Below are 18,235 nucleotides of genomic sequence, written 5' to 3'. Positions count from 1 at the left end.
TGTGACCAACCACTCCCCACTGCCCTCTCCCCTCACCAAGCCCGTGGATGCCCTCTGAGCCCAGTTTGTCTCCTCAATTCTGACCCATTAGCCTGGGCACAGAGATCCTATAGGCACCACAGATCCATAGGGCGACCAGGAGAGCATTTTCACCCTAAAGGGAAGGAGGACCCATAGGGCAAATTTTAACTTTTTTTTTTTTAGTTTTTAAATTTTCAGTATTTAAAATTCAAAATGTACAGAAGGAGACAGAGTCTCCCTCTCGTCCCTCCCCAGGGACAGCATCTGCTTCTGTTAAATAACATGCTTCCAGGGATCTCCTGCGTATACGCTGCTATATAGAATGGATGTATATGTGTGTTTTTTCTAATTTTAAACTCAGATGATAATGTGATAGAATTTGAATCAAAAATAATCTCACACCACGCTGTGTGTTCCAAAGGAGTTAACATTAACTACTAAATTCAACTTTAGGAGTAAATTTAGCAGCATAGAAGGACACCCAGGATATATTGTTAAGTGGAAAAAAAAAATCAGGTTCCAAAATAGAATGTATGTAGGCTTCTATTTTTGTTAAAGGCAAGTTATGTTCTCTGTTTTTAAAAACATATGAAACTGTCACAGCTGAGGAGGAGCCTAAGGAGACTTGACAGCTAAATGTGACGTGGTGTCCTGGATAGGATCCTGGAAAAGAAAAAGGACACTGGGTAAAAACTAAGGCAATCTGAGTAATATTCCATTGTATGTGTGTATGTACCAGTATTAATTCAGTCTTTAAAAGGAAAGAAGTCTTATAAGATGTGATGACATGGACGAACCTCGAGGATATTACGAGAAGTGAAATAAGCCAATCACAGAAGGGGCAAAGGTTGCACGACTCCACTTATATGAGGTACCTAAAATTGTCACGCTCATAGAAGCAGAGAGTAGGATGGTGGCTGCCAAGGGCTGGGAGGTGGGGAACTATAGAGTTACTAATTACCGGGTATGAAGTTTCAGTTATCCAAGTCGAGTAAGTTCTAAGTATGGCGAAGAAAATGGCAACCCATGGACAGAGGAACCTGGCAGGCTACAGTCCGTGGGGTCTCAAAAGAGGTGGACACAACTCAGTGACTGGATACGCACACACAACACACACACACGTTCTGAGGAGCCACTGAGTGACACTGTACCTGTAGACAGCAGTACTGTGCACTGTGCAACACACTTAAAACTTTGTGGGGAAAAAGGCAAAAAAAAAACCTTTGTGAAGACAATAGGTCTCGTGTTAAATGTTCCTACCACCACTTAAAACTTAAAAAAAAAACCTAAGGAAAATCTGAATCCATAAAGTATGACTTTTAGTTATTAATGTATCAGTGCTGGTTCATGCATTATAATAAATGTACATCCTAACACGAGATGTTAATAGTAGGGAGACTAAGTGTGGGTATCTGGGAACTTCCAGTACTAGCTCCACTGTTTTTCTATACATCTAAAATTGTCCCCAAATAGAAGTAAGGCTTGTGATTTTTGTCTGTTTCATTTCTTCTCAAGTTCAAGAAGTAAACTTGAGGTGCTCCACTTGAAATTACTGGAAAAGTGACTTCTTGATACAGATTTGCTCTGGAGGCAGCTTTGTCCATTTTTGTTTCAGAGTGAAGTCTGCTTATTGCATGTGCTTTTTGAATGCTTAAATCAAGAGGTATTTCTAAATAGCTCTTTTAGGAAATGATTGCTTCAGCTTTGGGGGAAGATAGCATGAAAGAAACCTGTGGTTTCTCTCAATAGTCTGACAGTTTTGAAATGTATGTTTGCATTAAACAATGTAGGCTGATAGTATTGGATTAGGATGAGGCTAATTTCTGGTGAAATCTTTGCTTCTTCCTTTTTGTTTTCTACACTCCAGTCTTCACTGTGTGTTTTTCTGGCTGCTGCAGATTCTGTTTGAAATGAGGCAGGTCATAAAAAATAAAATAAAATAAAATAAAATTGTCCCCAAATAAAAAAAATTATTTTAAAAAGTTGGACGGGTAACACAGTGTTCTCTTAAGATCATGAGATTATATGTGATTCCTCCCCCACCCCACTTTTGATTTATCTTTGTTTTCTGTTTCCTACAGAAAGCATGTATTATTTGTATAGTGAATAAACCACAGACCTTCCTGTCATAGTGAATAAACCACAGACCTTGCTGTCAATGCCAGCCCTCGTGGTGGAGGTGTAACAGCCTCCCTGGCCGTGTTTGCTATGAACGCCCACTTGCTTGGGAAGAGAGACTGTTCTCAAAGTGACTCCAGCAGGGAGGGGGGCCTGGAATCCATTCATCCATCTTTGGCTAGGGTGCTGTTTCAATGCCCAGCACTCTACCTTAAAATAATTTTCTCCACTTTAAAAAAAAGTTATGCATATGTCCATCGTAGAAAAATTTTAAAGTTCATACAACCACAAAAAAGACTATAATTTGCTTGAAATTCTATTGCTCAGAAAGGACTACTTTTTACATTTTTGTAGTTTATCTTTTCAGACTTTAAAATTCCTATACACACCATATAGATATATGCATACATGTAACTATTTACAGAAATGGGGTCATACAATGGATCTGGCTTCATAGTTTGCTTTTACCACTTAGCAACATATACAGGACTGATTTCCATATTCAGTGCACATGGACGCTGTCATTTTAGATGACTGTCGGGCTTCCCTGGTGGCTCAGAGGGTAAAGCTTCTGCCTACAATGTGGGAGACCTGGGTTCGATTCCTGGGTCGGGAAGATCCCCTGGAAAAGGAAATGGCAACCCACTCCAGTACTCTTGTCTGGAAAATCCCATGGTCTGAGAAGCCTGGGAGGCTACAGTCCATGGGGTCACAAAGAGTCGGACATGACTGAGCGACTTCACGTCATAATGTCATTGTATTACAGTGACTCTGCTGTATTACAGTGTACTGTGTGATCATAGCTCAGTCATGTCTGACTCTCTGCAACCCACCAGGCTCCTCTGTCCATGGGATTTTTCCAGGCAAGAGTACTGGAGTGGGGTGCCCTTTCCTCCTCCAGGGGATCTTCCCAACCTGTGTCTCTTGCATCTCCTGTGTTGGCAGGCAGATTCTTTACCACTAGCGTCACCTGGGAAGTCCCTTACTGTGTACTGTTAAACTATAATTTGTTTCATTCTCTACTGCTGGATATATAAGGCTACCTGCACCCCACACACAATTTGTAAATTATTAAACAATGAATACGTTGAGCATTGGCACGAGCCAGGGCCGGTTTTGGGCTCTGGGAATACAGCAGTTTGAGAGCAGCCTGGCCCGGCCTCACAGACAGCTCACGTTCTCACCTGCAGGGACGCAGCAGTCTGCTGCTTGCAGGTGGCTATGAAGGCCGAGTAAGTCGCCAGGGGGGTCTGGAGCTCAGTGTAAGCGCTCAACCAGCGCCGCTGGTGGTGACTGTGGCCAGTACCATGGGGCACCCGGAGTGGCAGCACCATGGTCCTGCTTAGGCGGGCGCAAAGCCTGACTGGCTACCCCGAGAGCGGTGATGGCAGCCTCCCCCACCACAGGGCCCTCTCCCCTAGCCCTGACTGTGTTCTGTCCCCCCAGGGCTGGACATCCACTTCATCCACGTGAAGCCCCCCAACCTCCCCTCCGGCCAAACCCCAAAGCCCTTGCTGATGGTGCACGGCTGGCCTGGCTCCTTCTACGAGTTTTATAAGATCATCCCGTTCCTGACTGACCCCAAGAACCACGGCCTGAGTGATGAGCATGTTTTTGAAGTCATCTGTCCATCCATTCCTGGCTACAGCTTCTCGGAGGCATCCTCCAAGAAGGGTATGGGGCTGCTGCGGGCCAGGCATCTGCCCCAGGGTGGGGAGCCGGCTTCCTTCAGAGCCTGAGGGAGCTGGGGGAGGGGAGCATCTGAGACCTGAGGAAAGAGAAGCAATGGGGATGATTTGATTGCCAAAGGGCCAGTGTGTCTTCTCAGGATTTGAGGGGCATGGTGGGCCAGGGACCAGGCAGAGTCATGACTGTCCAGAGTGGGCTCAGGGCCTAGATTCTCGTGTCCTTGGGAGCTGCCCCCTCTGGGCGGGTCCATGTCTGGACTCCGTGTTATTCCGGGCCAGCAAGGCTGACTAAGCGCTGCACACAGTGTGGACCCACGGACCCTCAGCAGGGCTGGCTTCACCATCTCCTGCACCAAGGCTAGCACCAGGAGCACTTCCTCTGGGCACTGGGCACCCCACCCTTGGGCCCCAGGATTCCTTCTCACCCACTCTGAACTGCGGAACCAAAGGCGTGACCTCCCATGATTCTTCTCTCCCCTTAACAACCAGGCTTCAACTCAGTGGCCACTGCCAGGATCTTTTATAAGCTGATGCTGCGGCTGGGCTTCCAGAAATTCTATATTCAAGGCGGGGACTGGGGGGCCCTGATCTGCACCAACATGGCCCAGCTGGTGCCCAGGTGAGGGTGGCTGTCAGGCGTTGTGTGTATGTGTGCAGGTGTGTGTGCACAGCCCGTGCGAGGTGAATGCATAGGGAGGAAGGTTGGGCATAGTGTCTGAGGCTTGGCACAGCGGCCACGCAGGCAGGATGTTTGTGGGCCCAGGGGAGATAAGGGAGGGTCCCCATCACTCAGCTTTGCCTGGGGAAGTTCGACACGAATCTTCCCTCCCTTTGGTGTCACACAGGACTGGTGACTCTGGGCCAGTTGCCCAGGCCTGGAGAGCCAGCTAGAGGAGGGGGACGGTCAGGGAGTAGACCTTTCTGATGGACCAAGTCCTGGGAGAGAGCTGACCAGAACTTTGTAGAACCTGTATTTTCTCCCCAGCCTGCTCCCTCACCTCCTGTGGTCACCCAAGGGGGCAGATGTTGATGGGGGCTGGCCCTGTGCTCCCCAGCTCTGTGGTCTCTTCCTCCTCCATCTCCCTCCCCACTTCCCCATCCTGGATGGCACCCAGGCTCACCTGACCCTTCTCTGCCCCCAGCCACATCAAGGGCCTGCACTTGAACATGGCTTTGATTTTAAGAAATTTCTACACCCTGACCCTTCCTCTGGGACGGTGTTTCGGGGGGCTTTTCGGTTATACCGAGAGAGACATGGAGCTGATATACCCCTTTAAGAAGATCTTCTTCAGCTTACTGAGGGAGAGCGGCTACTTGCACATCCAGAGCACCAAGCCGGACACCGTGGGTGAGTGCGCAGGCGCAAGGCACCTGGCTCAGCGGTGGCGGGTGGGGGTGAGGTTACAGCCAATCCATTCAGCAAGGCTCCCAACCAGCGGGGGAAGCCTCACCTATGCTGGGAACACTGCTCATGGGGTGAAAACCTCTTGTGAGGGACTCAGCTCTGTCCACTCTTACGCTGCCTGGCCAAATTCCCAAACAGCTCCACTGAGCAGAATCAGTGTTCCTAGTGACTTTGACCTCCAGTCCCTCCACCCATGAGTCCTACAGGGAGAAGCATAGAGATGGACCGAGGAGTGGGTAAGACAAAGCCTAGTGTTTATCAGTTCTGGGACTGTGGAAAGAAGGGGGTTCCCCAGGGCTGGAGGAGCTCCCCAGTTCAGTGAGGGAAGATAGCATGGATGGAGCTACTGCCATCAGGGCCCTGTTAAGGGATAATATTTTTTTTAAGGTATCAATCATATAGCTATACTAATTTTGAGGGGCATACTATGTATCTTTGTCAATAAAGTAATTTTCAAATTCTGAAAAAAAAAACATTTTTAAAGATAAAATCATAAAAATAAAAAATGAACACATGTCAAAATTTTATTTAACTCATTAACTAAAAGTAACTAGTAAAATGTAAAATAAAACAGTTCAAAGGCATTTAGGAACACTAAATTTGTTAATAAATACAAAACTTGTCAAAATCTACAGGGTAATAATCAAGTAAATCTCCACTGGACTTTTTTTTTTAATTATTCAGGTTTATTGAGATATAATTGACATACAGCACTGTATACATTTAGAGTGTACAGCATAATGATTTGACTTACATCTTCTGTAAAATGATTGCCACAATAAGTTAATATCCAACATCTCATATAGATTAAAAAACTTAAAAATTTTTTTAACCTTGTGAAGAGAATCTGTAGGATCTACTCTCTGGACAAAATTCATTTGCTTCTCTATGAACTAGACTCACTTGCATTACTATTAGTTTTCAACAATTTGCAGACCTGTAAAATATCTGTAAGACAAGGGAAGAAAGGCCCCCTTTACAATCATATGATATCAGAAGGGTCCACTGGAACCTCCTTGAACCCCACTCAGAGGACACCCAGGAGTTGTTTTGCCCGTGGTCTTTTAGAGTTTCCATGACAGTCCATACTCACACCTTGGGCAGCTCACGGTAATAAGAACAGTGTTTTATAGAACCAGTTTTCTCCCTCTTATTATAAAAGTAACCCATGTTCAATGTCAAAAAATCAAAAGATGCAAAAAAGCACAAAACAGAAAAGACAATCACCTATAACCTCTTGTTCCCTACCTCTCCTCTCCCAGGCCTTCAGAAGAACTGGCTAACATTTTGATTGATGAATTTTCACAAATGGAATCTGTCCATACAACCAGCATTCATATAAGTAACAGAGCGTGACCCACCAGCCCAAAAGCTCCCTGCACCCTCTTCTGGGTACTTCCCCCCACGCCCAGGGCAGCCACCCTCCTGACCTGACAGATAGATTGCTTTTGCTGGTTTTTATACTTTATATGCATTGGAATCCTCCAATAGGTGCTCTTTTGAGTCTGGCTTCTTTAGCTGAATATTTTGCTTGTGAGATCCATCCATGCCTTTTTAAAAAAGGATTTCTTTTTTAAAAAACAGTTTTATTTATTTTTGGCTGTGCTGGGTCCTCGTTGCTCTGCGGACTTGTCTCTAGTTGTGGCCAGCGAGGGCTACTCTCTAGTTGCGGCATGCAGGCTCGTGCCGGTGGCTTCTCTTATTACAGCGCACCAGCTCTAGGACCTGCGGGCTTCAGGAGCTGTGGCCCGTGGGCTCCATAGTTGCAGCTTCCAGGCTCTAGAGCACAGGCTCAGTAGTTGTGACGCGCAGGCCTAGCTGCTCCTTGGCATCTGGGATTTTCCTGGACCAAGGATGGAACCCGTGTCTCCTGCATTGGCAGGCGGATTCTTCACCATTCAGGGAAGCCCCCATCCATCCCATTTTTAATGCTTGCTTTATCGTTGGGCCTATGAGTGGATCGATATTTATTTAAAACTGATTCCCTATTTTGGGCTTTTAGGTGGTTTCTAATTTTTCTCTAATCACAGAATAGAAACAAAAAGAAAAAAACACTTTTTAAAAACAGCATTTATATATATTTCTTATTTGGATCCTACAAAACCTGGAGTTGTAGCCTCTTTGGTTTGAAGGAAGCTGCCCATATAGCATATGGATGTCAATGAAGTAGTGGGCGAGGTGTTATCCCTTTTTGTCAGATAAGGATTCCAAGGCCCAGTGTTAAGGAAGTGAGGTGCAGGAGCACCCCAGAGTCAGGGCAGAGCTGTGCTCTGACACAGGCTTCCTGTTCACACTGCTGTTCTGTGGGGCCAGCTCCCTGGTCCCAGGCCTGAGTTGCTCCCTTGCTTCTTCCCACACCAGGCTGTGCTCTGAATGACTCTCCCGTGGGACTGGCTGCCTATATTCTAGAGAAGTTTTCTACCTGGACCAATTCGGAATTCCGAGACTTGGAGGATGGAGGCCTAGAGAGGTAAGACCCCATCCACCCCTGCCTGCTGTTGGCTCACCTTCCTCACCCACCTCCCTTCTCACCGATTTCATCTCTGGTTGCTCTGAGTGGGATGGTCAGCAAGTTCCATCTGTTGTCGGATGTCCCACAGATCCTCAGCCTGTGACCAACCCAGCCCCAATATTTGGATGAGGAAGCTGAGGCCCAGATAGGTCTAGCCACGCAGTGGAGATATAAAAAATAGGATGCAGGGCTCAAGACAGTTCTGTTTGCTAAACAGCCTCCTTCTGGGATCAAGGAGTCCAGAGGGGCAGCAGGAGCCTCTTTGTCACTAAGACATGAGAGCAGCCCACGGACTGTCCCTCCTGAATCCTGGAAGCGCCTGACATCATGGCTGTATGCCTGCCTCATTTTTGGAAGCTGGTCCTACAGGGTGGCTACAGAAAGTGTGGGGAGGCCGTCCTGTCTCCTGGAACCTTAAAGGCTGCAGCCTGTACGGCGCATGATTCCCAGGTCCCTGGCCTGATTCGAGCTTCCTCAAGGTTGGCCCTGACCCACCTGCTCCAGGGCCCAGCCATTTTTTCACTCCTTCAGAGACACTCAGAGCACCAGTGTCTAATATGTGAGAAGGAGTGTATGGATCTGGCCCAGAAGTAGGGACTTGGTCTAAGCCATGTCCAGCACCTAAAACAGCACTGAGCACGTACCAAGTGAAGTGAAGTGAAAGTCACCCAGTTGTGTCCAACTCTTTGAGACCCCGTGGGCTGTAGCCTCCCAGGCTCCTCTGTCCATGGAATTTTCCAGGCAAGAATACTAGAGTGGGTTGCCATTTCTTTCTCCAGGGGCTCTTGCCGACCCAGGGATCGAACCCGGGTCTCCTGCATTGCAGGCAGGTTCTTTACCATTTCAGCCACCAGCTGGTAAAGGTGGGCATATAGTAGATGCTCCACAAATAGTTGTCTGATGAACTCTGAAGATACATGCAAAGGACTGTTGGGTGCAGAGAAAGGGGGATTTGCTTTGTTTAAGAGACAGGGAGGGGAAATGACTGGGAGAATCTGTTTGACCTGGGCCTTAAAGGATGAATAGGAGTTTGCCAGGTGGAAAGGGTGGAAGAAGGGAGTATAGGCAAAGAGAAAAGCAGAAGCAGAGGTTGGACTGATTAAAATGCATGGTGTACTTGGAAGGGGTAATTTGTCCCCAGGCTGGAGCAAATACAATGGGGCCAGACCTACAGATGGGTCCTCGAAGAGCCTCTCTTGGGATCTGTTTCCCCAGTCCCACACTGGGCAGCACCCAAGGGTTTATTGGATGCCACTAAGAGCACCTTGGCAAGGGGTCTGGCCCTGCTCCTTGCGCACGAATACCTGGAACCAGGTATGAGGCCAACCAGACCACCCGGAGGCTGCCCCCTGTAGCTTCTGCCCACCTGCATGCCTGGAGAACCAAAGCTTTGAGTAGCAGACAGACGTGATCAGATCTGTGTTCTAGAAAGATCACTAGCTGCAGGAGGGTAGAAATGGTTGCTGTGGTAGTTTTCAAGCTGTGCTTGGAGCTGCAGGGGAGGTGAAAGCGCTTGGCCAACTCGCTAAAAGACAGTCCCCAAATGTAAGTGCCTGTTGTAACTGTTCAGCTTTCACTGACTGGTTTTAATTTTATCAAAACTGCGTTTTGAAAATGTTCATTTTATCTCTATCCCTGCTCCATGCTGCCGTGGCTAGAGATCTAGCATTTCAGAGATGAGGGACTGAGGGCTAAGGGAAATATGACCCCTGAATACGAAGGTGTCTTATGAAGATGTTCTTTATCTCTGAGAAGCCTCTTTTCTTACTGTATTTTCATATTTAACATTAATACCTTCTTCTGTCCCCCTCCTGTGCCCCTCAGATTCTCCTTTCTCTGCTCCTGTCTCAGGCTGTAGTAGTTGGGAGCAGGGCAGAGGTGAATTGAACATTCCTTAGAGTGCAGTTCTGAGAATAAAAATATGACTGACCAACTGTATCTAAATGGCTAAAGCAAACAAGTACATTTAGCCAACTGACCTTTGACCATTTTTGGCAAATTGGCTTCTGCCGAATCAACTCAGCTCATTGCCTGGAGCTGAGGATCCTTGCAGGCGGAGCAGCAAATGTTCTTTAGTCCAGACATTGAGGATGGGGTGGATATGCAGGAGCAAAGGCAGTGGGCTTGGAAGGGATGACTGAGGCTGAGCTGGTTTCTGTCACGGACAGGCTGAGTGGGAGATGCTGGCAGGATGCCCGGGCAGGGGTGTCCACTTGGTAGCTGGGCTCACAGTTCTGAAGCTTTAGGTGAGGGGTCAAATTGGAGCAGTTCTTCCCACTGTGTTCTCAGTGAGTTAGTAGTTGGAGTCACGGGGCGGATCTCAAGACAGAGCACAGCAGAGCAGCGCCCAGGGGTGCTGAGAGGAGCCTTAGTGGCTCCAGAAGAGAGAGTCTGGGAGGACAGACCCAGGGAGAAGATCCTCCCCACGAGGCCTGGGCAGCAAGGATAATTCGGTGTGCAGAGTGAGGAGGCGTGGGAGAGAGAGCAGAGCAGGGCAGGGAGGGAGGGAAGGCCTGGGGACAATATGGGAGGTGACTGAAGAGGCAGATGGAGGGATTTAGGACTCAGGACAAGGGAGCAAGAGCTCCCCCTGAGCCCGGAATCAGGAATCAACCAGGGAACGGCCTGGGGCGGGGGGTGGGGAGGGGAGGGACGGCTGCTCCATGAACTTAGACTTCCTCACAGAGGAAGGTGGGTGGGCGGGAGGCTGTGGGTGGGCACACGGCTGTCGGGACCCTCTGAGGACGTAGCAACTGAGGTTGGTGAGCACGGCTGTCAGGAGTGCTGGAGTCCCCTTGGGTCTGTGGGCTGTAGGGGGGCTCAAGGTGGCAGAGGGTCCCCAGGATGAAGGCCCTGAAGGGGTGAGTGCGTGTCAGGGAAGCTAGAGGGGCTGCGGGGTGGTGGACGGTTATTCCAGGAGACAAGGACGGAGGCTGGCGAGTGGAAGCTGAGTTGGGGAGAGCAGTGAGGAAATGGAGGCCCAGGAGGCACCGCCCATGGGTGGCAGCCGCTGATGTGGGCAGAGGGGGAGGTCACGGAGAGTTCTGGGCTCTGGACTCAGGCTGGGCTGAGAGTGCCCCGCACCGACTGGACAGGGCAAGGGCCCAAGGGGCGGGCGGGCTGGAGAGGGTGTGGAGCTTTCCAGAGTCCACAGGCCACATGCTCCAACAACAGGTACCGAATGATTATTTCCTCCTGGAGTGTGGGGCCCTGCAGTCTGGGTGGGCTTCACCTGCTTAGCAGTTCCTAGGCTGGAGAAGCAAAGGGATATCCTGTGCTGAGCATGTGGAGGAGGGTCTCTGCAGGGCCCATGGCTCCTTCCTGGGGTGACACAGGTTTGGCAGGAGGTAAGCTGGGGTCAGGTGAATACAAATGCCCCAGCAGCTGCTGACCCTGCCTGCTTCTCCTGGTGCCAGGGTCCCAAAGGCTGCCTGGAGACCAGGTTCTGCTCAGGACCGGTCAGGGGTGGGCCTGCACCGAGGGGTGGGCTGAGCAGAGGCTGCAGCACCCTCCCCACAGACCACCCAGCGGTGACCAGCCAAGCTCCTGGTTCAGTTGACCACACCTGCTTCTTCCCATCCGGCCTGAACCTTTGCAGGCAGGTCAGGGAGGGGGTTGGCTGACACCACCCAGGATGACAGCCTGCCTTGTACGTGCTCATCATTCTACATTACCTGTCTTCATGGTAACTGGTGACCTTGGACCAGGCCTGCCTGTAGCACAGGGAGAAATAAGATCACTGAGCGGGCAGTGAGGCCCAAGGAGGGGTGCCAGGTGGGCACAGCACCCGACACATAGCTTGAAAGTGGCACCTCTCAGGCGCACCTGGCCCTGAGCATGGCCTTCCGGTCTGCTTTCCCAGGAAGTTCTCCCTGGACGACCTGCTGACGGGCATCATGCTCTACTGGACAACAGGCAGCATCACCTCCTCCCAGCGCTTCTACAAGGAGAACCTGGGGCAAGTCAATAAGCATGAGATGTAAGTCCAGCTGAGCCCAGAAAAGGGCTTCTGGGGAGGATGCCTGTGAGACAGAGAGAGGGAGGTGGCCCGCTTGGACTCAAAGGACATTTGATACGGAAAAGTGCAGCCAAGCCTTGGGTGCACACCAGGTGTGTAGAATAGGACACAATTTAAAGGAGGTCAGGGGTGCTGGGCCTCTCTTTAGAATTAGCTCACAGAAGCTAATGAAGAGAGACAGCAGCTCCCTTTGCTGCCAGGCCTGGTCCCCAAACATCCCCAGGGGCTCCCCCAGGGCCAAGGCTAGCCTTAGGTGGCACAATGGTTCTGGAACTTCCCTGGACCCCTTGCCAGATCTCATAGGGAGACCCTCAGGCAGCAGCAAAGGGAAAAGGGAGCAAAGGTGGGAGTTGGAGACTGTTCCCACCTCGGCCACACTTTCCAGCTGGGGCAGCCCTTCCAGAAAAGAGGGCCCTTATGGGGTTGGAGCTGAGGTGGGTGCTTAAAACCTAGGTCTGTCCTTTTATGGATCCATGTGGCTGAGCGAATTTGACCTTCCCCCCCCAGCTCCCTGAACCCCGGTTGTGCGGGAGAGCCAGCCCGGCCTGCCCCTCAATGAAATATCCGTCTCTTCCAGGTTGAAGGTGTATGTGCCCACGGGCTTTGCTGCCTTCCCCTGTGAGCTGATGCACTTGCCAGAAAAGTGGGTGAAGACCAAGTACCCGAATCTCATCTCTTATTCCTACATGCCCCGTGGGGGCCACTTTGCCGCCTTTGAGGAGCCAGAGCTGCTCGCCCAGGACATCCGCAAGTTCGTGGGGCTGCAGGAGCGGCAGTGACCCCGGCGGGGCCTGTCACCTCCCCGGCAGCCCCTGCCCTAGCACAGCAGGCTCCCTCCTGACACCCGCCCTTTCACAGAGAAGTCCCTGGTCTCGCAGCCCAGCTCCCAGTAGCAGTGGGGCTGGCGGGGAGCCCACTCCCCATCTCTGGTCCTCTATGGGGAGAGATGCCCCTTTCCCCAGGAATGTGTTTGCTGCCGTCCCCTGCCCGTGCTGGGACCCCAGGCTCACCCTTCCACGCGAACGCCCCACGCACTTGCTAAGCAACATGGCTTTGATGATAAATGATTTTTCTTCCAAGAGTGGCTGGAACAAGTGACTTGCTGAGCCCCGATCCCACGTAGGGTGCCCCTTCCTGCTGAGCTGGCAAGCCTGCGGGCTGTGTTGGGACGGTGTCCCATTCCATTCTTGGGGGCACCAAGAGGCCACTCTGCCCATCTGGTTCCCCGCCAGGGGCAGCTCGGAGCAGAGGCAGCGAGGCCAAGTGACTACTGGGGACCCTCACTGCCTGCTTCAGCGATTGGAGGCAGCCTCCCAGCTCTGCCCACCACACCCATCATGCAGGCTTGTGCCTCGGGCGCCCCCTGGAGGCAGTTGGGAGGCGGCTTCTCCAGCAAGTGCCCAAAGAAGCATTGCAGCCATGGGGTCTGGTTGGGAGAGAAAAGGCAAGAGGCTGAGCCCCTCCTTCTGTGGCTATAGTTCTCGCTTGGCTTCAAGGAGGCCCTGAGCACTCTTCCTTCTGGAGGGAACAGACAGATGGAATCAAGGGCTTCAGATGGAGCCCCATGCACTGGATGGGACGAGGCAGGGAAGGCTGGATCTCTGCAGTCTGGCTGAGTGGGCACTTTATTAGTGGTCCTCATGGTCCCTGCCGTGCAGGTGACCCCGACCCAGCCACCATGTCACTGGCAACATGAAAGAAAAAAAAAAAAACCCTGGTGGGGATATGGAGAAGCCTGCTGCAGCCTGGCGCTGGCCCACAACCCCTCCTGCTTCCTGCAGCTGACTCCCAGGGTGGGGCAGGGGTGGGAAGGGTCCGGTACCCGTGAGGCGAAGCTGGGATGGACCTGGACCACCATCAGGAACCCATCTCAGGCCTGTGGCTGCTGCAGCCTCTTTGGTTATCGGTGGTATGTGTGTGTGCCTGGAGAGGGGTGGGCAGTGTCTGGATGCTCAGAGGGAGAAGGTCTTCCACACGGTGCAGCCCCCTCTTCCTTGATTCTGTCACCATGCTCATGGGTTGGAGGGACACAGTTTCAACACATGATCCTGCTAAAAATCACCAGGGCCATCATCCCAGCCACAGAGCTGGGCACTTGTGCAGGAGGAGGGGGACTTGGAAAGAAATAGAGCCTCAGGCGAGCAAGTGAGAGTCCAGGGCTGCACCTGTGCACAAAAGAACCCCACCTGATGGCGGTCCCGCCCTCCCTGCTCAGCCAAGGGCCAGAGCCCCTTTCCGCTTTCTTCTCTTTAGAGTGGCTGTGCATAAAACAGGTGGAAAGAAGTCCTGAACTTGGTTGAGCTCGAGGGCCAGCCGCCTCTCCACCTGTCTCTTCACCTCCTGAGTCCCCAGGGCCCCGAGCCTGGACCAGCCCGGCAGTTCCCCAGCCCTCAGTCCCCCTGGCCAGCGGCTGCCACACTGTCCTCCGGGCTCTGTGCCAGACACTGCCCCGCAACAGTCCCGCTGATGTTGTTGATGGCGCCGTAGGTCTGCTGCTGCGGAGACAGGGCTGTTTTCTCTGAGGACGAGCTGTTCAGAATCCGGGGCACGTAGGGCTGCCAACAAATGGGGGCGTTAGTGCTTGGGAGGGCTGGGCACGAGATTCCAGACCCCATTCTCCCCCTACTGTCCCAACTCCCTCCAGCAGGAAGACACAACAGAATTCTCATAAAGGACACATAAAGAAACAACATCAGCTTAGGACATGACCTAAAAGATAGCAACTGGCACATTCTCCCAGTAGCCAGAGCAGATCAGAAAGCACAGCCATGTAGTTCTCATGGTGCTAGAGAAGAAAGCACACCTCTTTTTCAGAGGAGACAAAACATCCTCAACTCTAGAGGAACTTTTTATAGGAATCAGGTCTATCAACACAGGACAGGTTTAGAATGCTGTCAGTGGGACTTCTGAGGAGCTGAGCGAATCTGTGCAGGCTGTGCTTCCTCTCAATCCCAGACTCCGGCTGCCAACCCCAAACCAGGCTGAGAATGAGGCGTTTATATCCGCCACCTGCCGTCTCTGGCAGGCACACTCAGAGTTGTGCCTCTGGGCGATGAATCTTCCTGAAACCTCCAGAGCTGGTCCAAGGACAGACACTGATAAGAGTGCCTGACACGTGGGAGGGAGCCAACGAAAAGCACACTGCTACTGACTCAGATCGGCACTGTCCCAGCCCTGTCGGTCAGTCCCAGCCCGATCTGCCAGGCCGGCGGTCACAGCTCTGGGAGCCTGGGGCTCCATTCTCCTTTCCCAAGCCCACCACAGGAGGAGGACCCTGGAAGCCAGAAGCAGGGAGAATCAGGAAGGAAAGGAGTCCTGGTATCTTTCTAACTCGGTGTCCTCCTCCAAAGCAGGTGCCACGCTCATCTACTGAATTCAGAGAGGAGTTAGTGTGACACCCTCTTAATGCCTCGTGAAGCACCTCACACAGGCAGGTGCTGATGAAATGCTCTGATAAACCTTCATCAAACCACAGGGCCTTGAGAAATGGCTTCAGTAAAGATCGAAACTCATCAATCATTAAACATGCAGAGAAGGAAAGAGATGAGGGGTGGGAGGGAGGCTCAAGAGGGAGGGGGTATAAGTATACTTATAGCTGATGCACACTGTTGTCCAGCAGAAACTAACCCAACATTGTAAAGTAATGATCCTCCAACTGAAAAAACAACAGCAGCAGCAGCAACAACAAAAACTCACCAAGCATGAAATATGCAGAGAAGGAAAGTGAGCAGGGAACTGAAACCAAGGGGGATCGGTACGTATCGTGGTAAAACTAATTATCTTCTGGGTGATGGATGTGGCTTCACACATGCAAGAGAAAACATCCGGAGGGACCAGGGATTCCTTCTCAAATGACATTAATTCAGAAACCCTCCTGCCACATGATCAGGGGACTTCTGTCTTAATAGAGAAGATCAAAGTGTGTTTGCAAGGCCCATCTGGCTGGGCCTGTGCAGGTGCTCCGCACTCGGGTAAGAAACACACTTACTGTGAACGGTGGAGGTACGTGGGCCCCCGCCTCATTGCCTTTGTCACTCGCCGATTCTTCTGTCTGCAGATAACAGCAAAAACTTGCAATGATAAACATAACTGATCTTTCTGAACTAACACCCTCTAAACAAACAGACTATTAACACCCAGAATAATAGTACCAGCTGGCACAAAGCTACCAGCAGCAGCCCAAGAGAGGATGGGGTGGTGGGGGGAAGGCAGCGTACGGAGCAGGGAAGGGGAGGGCGGGGAAGCTACACATCACAGCCAACTACCCACGCCTTCCCTGTGGATAAATAAAATCTGGAGAGGGCTGCTGATCTGTTGATATGGGAAGGCGTATCCTTCCCATAGGAGGGCTGGAGGATGAACCCAACCATCTTCTGCCAGACTCTGGCGGGCAGGGGCCCTTTACCTTGTAGTTGAGAGGGCTGAGGTGCTTGAAGCATCCAAAGCAGGTATATGCCAAGCAGACCAGGATGGTGAGCAGCAGCACCAGGAAGGTGAACAGGGTGAGGGGAGCCTTCAGACCTGGGGACAGAGGGATGCCAGCCTTGATGGAGGGAGGTCACACCTGCTGCACGAACTGTTGTGTGGCTTCTCCCTCAGGCCACAAATAAAAGAGAAGACATCATTCCCTCCCCCTTCCCACCATCTCCAGCAGCTGGGACGCTGTCTTCACCCCCAGGGGCACACAGAGTGATGCACTGAATAGCTGTCGTTATCCCGGGTCAATTTTGGACACTGGGGCACTGAGTCAATGGCAAGAGGCCAACCTCCTTGCTGGGTTGGTTCCCTCCAGTCTCCAGTGCCCTGGGCAGAGTCAGGCATCTCTTCTGCATTTTCCTTTTTCCCAAGAGTAGCAGTTTTCCCTCCTGCCTGCCCCTACCTCCTCCACACTGTGACATGTGAGGACCTGGGCCCATCCACACCCTAAAAGAATCACGCGGACAAACTTCCCTCTCTCCTCTGGTCCAGTCCCTTCATCTTCCCTGAAGGCTATCTGGGGCAATGGACCTGGCCTTCCCCAGCTTACAGCTGACCTCAGGAGCTTGGAAACAGGTTGTCAGTGCTGCACCCAATCAGCCCTCACCCTGGGGTACCACCTTCTGATTGGACACCGAGTTGATGCTCTTAAAGCAGTGAGAGATTTGACTGGCTGGTGTTGATGTGGGAATGGGAGGTTGGGGGTGGCCTCCTGCCCTCCACCCCTGCCCTAGTTGGCAGGGCTGCTTACCCAGGCGCAGGAAGGAGAAGAAGTAGAGCCAGAAGAGGCACAGGATGGGAGCGGCCAGGGCCTGGTTCACAGCCGCGAAGTGGATCCTCTTCTCCAGCTTGGCCGGGAGGTAGGCGAAGTAGAGGTTGTGCCGGTCCACCATGTGCTTGAGCAGGATGTAGATGAGGCCTGCAGAGCCAGGGCTGTGAGCTGGACCTCGGCTGGGACCAGGGGCTGCTCTGCCCCCTGCCTCCTGGAGGCACGTTTTGTGCCAGAGCTGGAGCCAAGGCAGCTGCTGGGCTCCATGTGTACCTGCATCTCCCGGCTCTCGCTCTCCCCAACCCCCCTCTCCCCTTCTCTCCTCTCTTCTTCCCCTTTCCTAGCCTCTTTCTGACCCCAGGGAGTAGAGGTTTCTGTGTATCCTCTTGGATCACTGCAGTTCTAGGACCATTTTGGGGAAAGAGGAGATGTTACACCCAGATGCCTGGCCTCAACTTCCTCCCACACTGAGCACCCCCCAGCAGGCTGAGCCCCTCCCCTTGCCCCTCAGTGCTCCCACTCTCCTCTCCTTTCCCACACAAGCTGACCCCCTGCACCGTCCCTGTCAACAGAGGCCCAAGGGTCTAAACCCAGGGATGGCACAGAAGGTACGCAGGTGCAGCCTTTTCTATTATGTCAGGTTCTTTAAAAAAAAAAAAAAATTGTTGTTGCTTTGAAAGAGTAACACTACTGTAGATCTTTAAAATAGTACAAGAGATTATATAGAGAAAATGAAAACTTCCTCCTAAACCTCAGCCAACAGTCTCCCGGATGTTCTCTTTCCTTCCAGAGTCTTCCATCTGTTGCCAGCTCCTGAGGATGTATTTTATTTGCAAGACCTTGGCCTTTTAAGTCAAGGAGACCTTGGCCTTCAAAGTCCTAAGTTCAAATCCTGCCTCCACTCCTCACTAACACAGGGTTAAGTGCTTCATCTGTGAAAAGGGGACAGAAACAAGACCTGCTTTGAAGGATTGTAAGAGAGTGAAGTGGAGAAGGAAATGGCAACCCACTCCAGTGTTCTTGCCTGGAGAATCCCAGGGACGGGGGAGCCTGGTGGGCTGTTGTCTCTGGGGTCGCACAGAGTCGGACACGACTGAAGCAACTTAGCAGCAGTAGCAGCAGCAAGAGAGTGAAGTGTGGTAATCCACATGGAGGGCGACAGTGGCGGCCACAGCGACAAACTCAAGGCCTCCCCCAGTGCTGCTGGCTGAGAACCAGCTGAGAACGA

At 51.7% G+C, this 18,235-nt stretch overlaps 2 protein-coding genes across 5 annotated transcripts in view; one reads left to right on the top strand and one right to left on the bottom strand.

Moving 5' to 3' along the window:
• The window catches only part of EPHX1 (epoxide hydrolase 1), a 37,432-nt gene extending 24,591 nt beyond the window's left edge, over positions 1-12,841 (top strand). For all 3 annotated transcript variants that reach the window (XM_005903713.3, XM_070385410.1, XM_070385411.1), the window contains 6 exons: positions 3,586-3,813; positions 4,317-4,446; positions 4,970-5,175; positions 7,594-7,702; positions 11,607-11,723; positions 12,340-12,841. In XM_005903713.3, the coding sequence (XP_005903775.1) occupies positions 3,586-3,813; positions 4,317-4,446; positions 4,970-5,175; positions 7,594-7,702; positions 11,607-11,723; positions 12,340-12,541 (992 nt within the window). In that variant the 3' untranslated portion in view covers positions 12,542-12,841. The remainder of the gene's footprint in view (positions 1-3,585; positions 3,814-4,316; positions 4,447-4,969; positions 5,176-7,593; positions 7,703-11,606; positions 11,724-12,339) is intronic.
• A 528-nt stretch (positions 12,842-13,369) lies between these two features.
• Positions 13,370-18,235, bottom strand: part of TMEM63A (transmembrane protein 63A) — a 36,083-nt gene continuing 31,217 nt past the window's right edge. For both annotated transcript variants that reach the window (XM_070385409.1, XM_005903712.2), the window contains exons 21-24: positions 16,990-17,157; positions 16,168-16,283; positions 15,751-15,813; positions 13,370-14,317 (exon numbers count right to left, since the gene is read on the bottom strand). In XM_070385409.1, the coding sequence (XP_070241510.1) occupies positions 14,153-14,317; positions 15,751-15,813; positions 16,168-16,283; positions 16,990-17,157 (512 nt within the window). In that variant the 3' untranslated portion in view covers positions 13,370-14,152. The remainder of the gene's footprint in view (positions 14,318-15,750; positions 15,814-16,167; positions 16,284-16,989; positions 17,158-18,235) is intronic.

The sequence above is a fragment of the Bos mutus genome, chromosome 16 (genome assembly GCF_027580195.1).
Source record: "Bos mutus isolate GX-2022 chromosome 16, NWIPB_WYAK_1.1, whole genome shotgun sequence".
Lineage (NCBI taxonomy): Eukaryota > Metazoa > Chordata > Mammalia > Artiodactyla > Bovidae > Bos > Bos mutus.
Note: the sequence above shows the minus strand (reverse complement) of the source record. Positions and strands in the feature narration are given on the sequence as shown.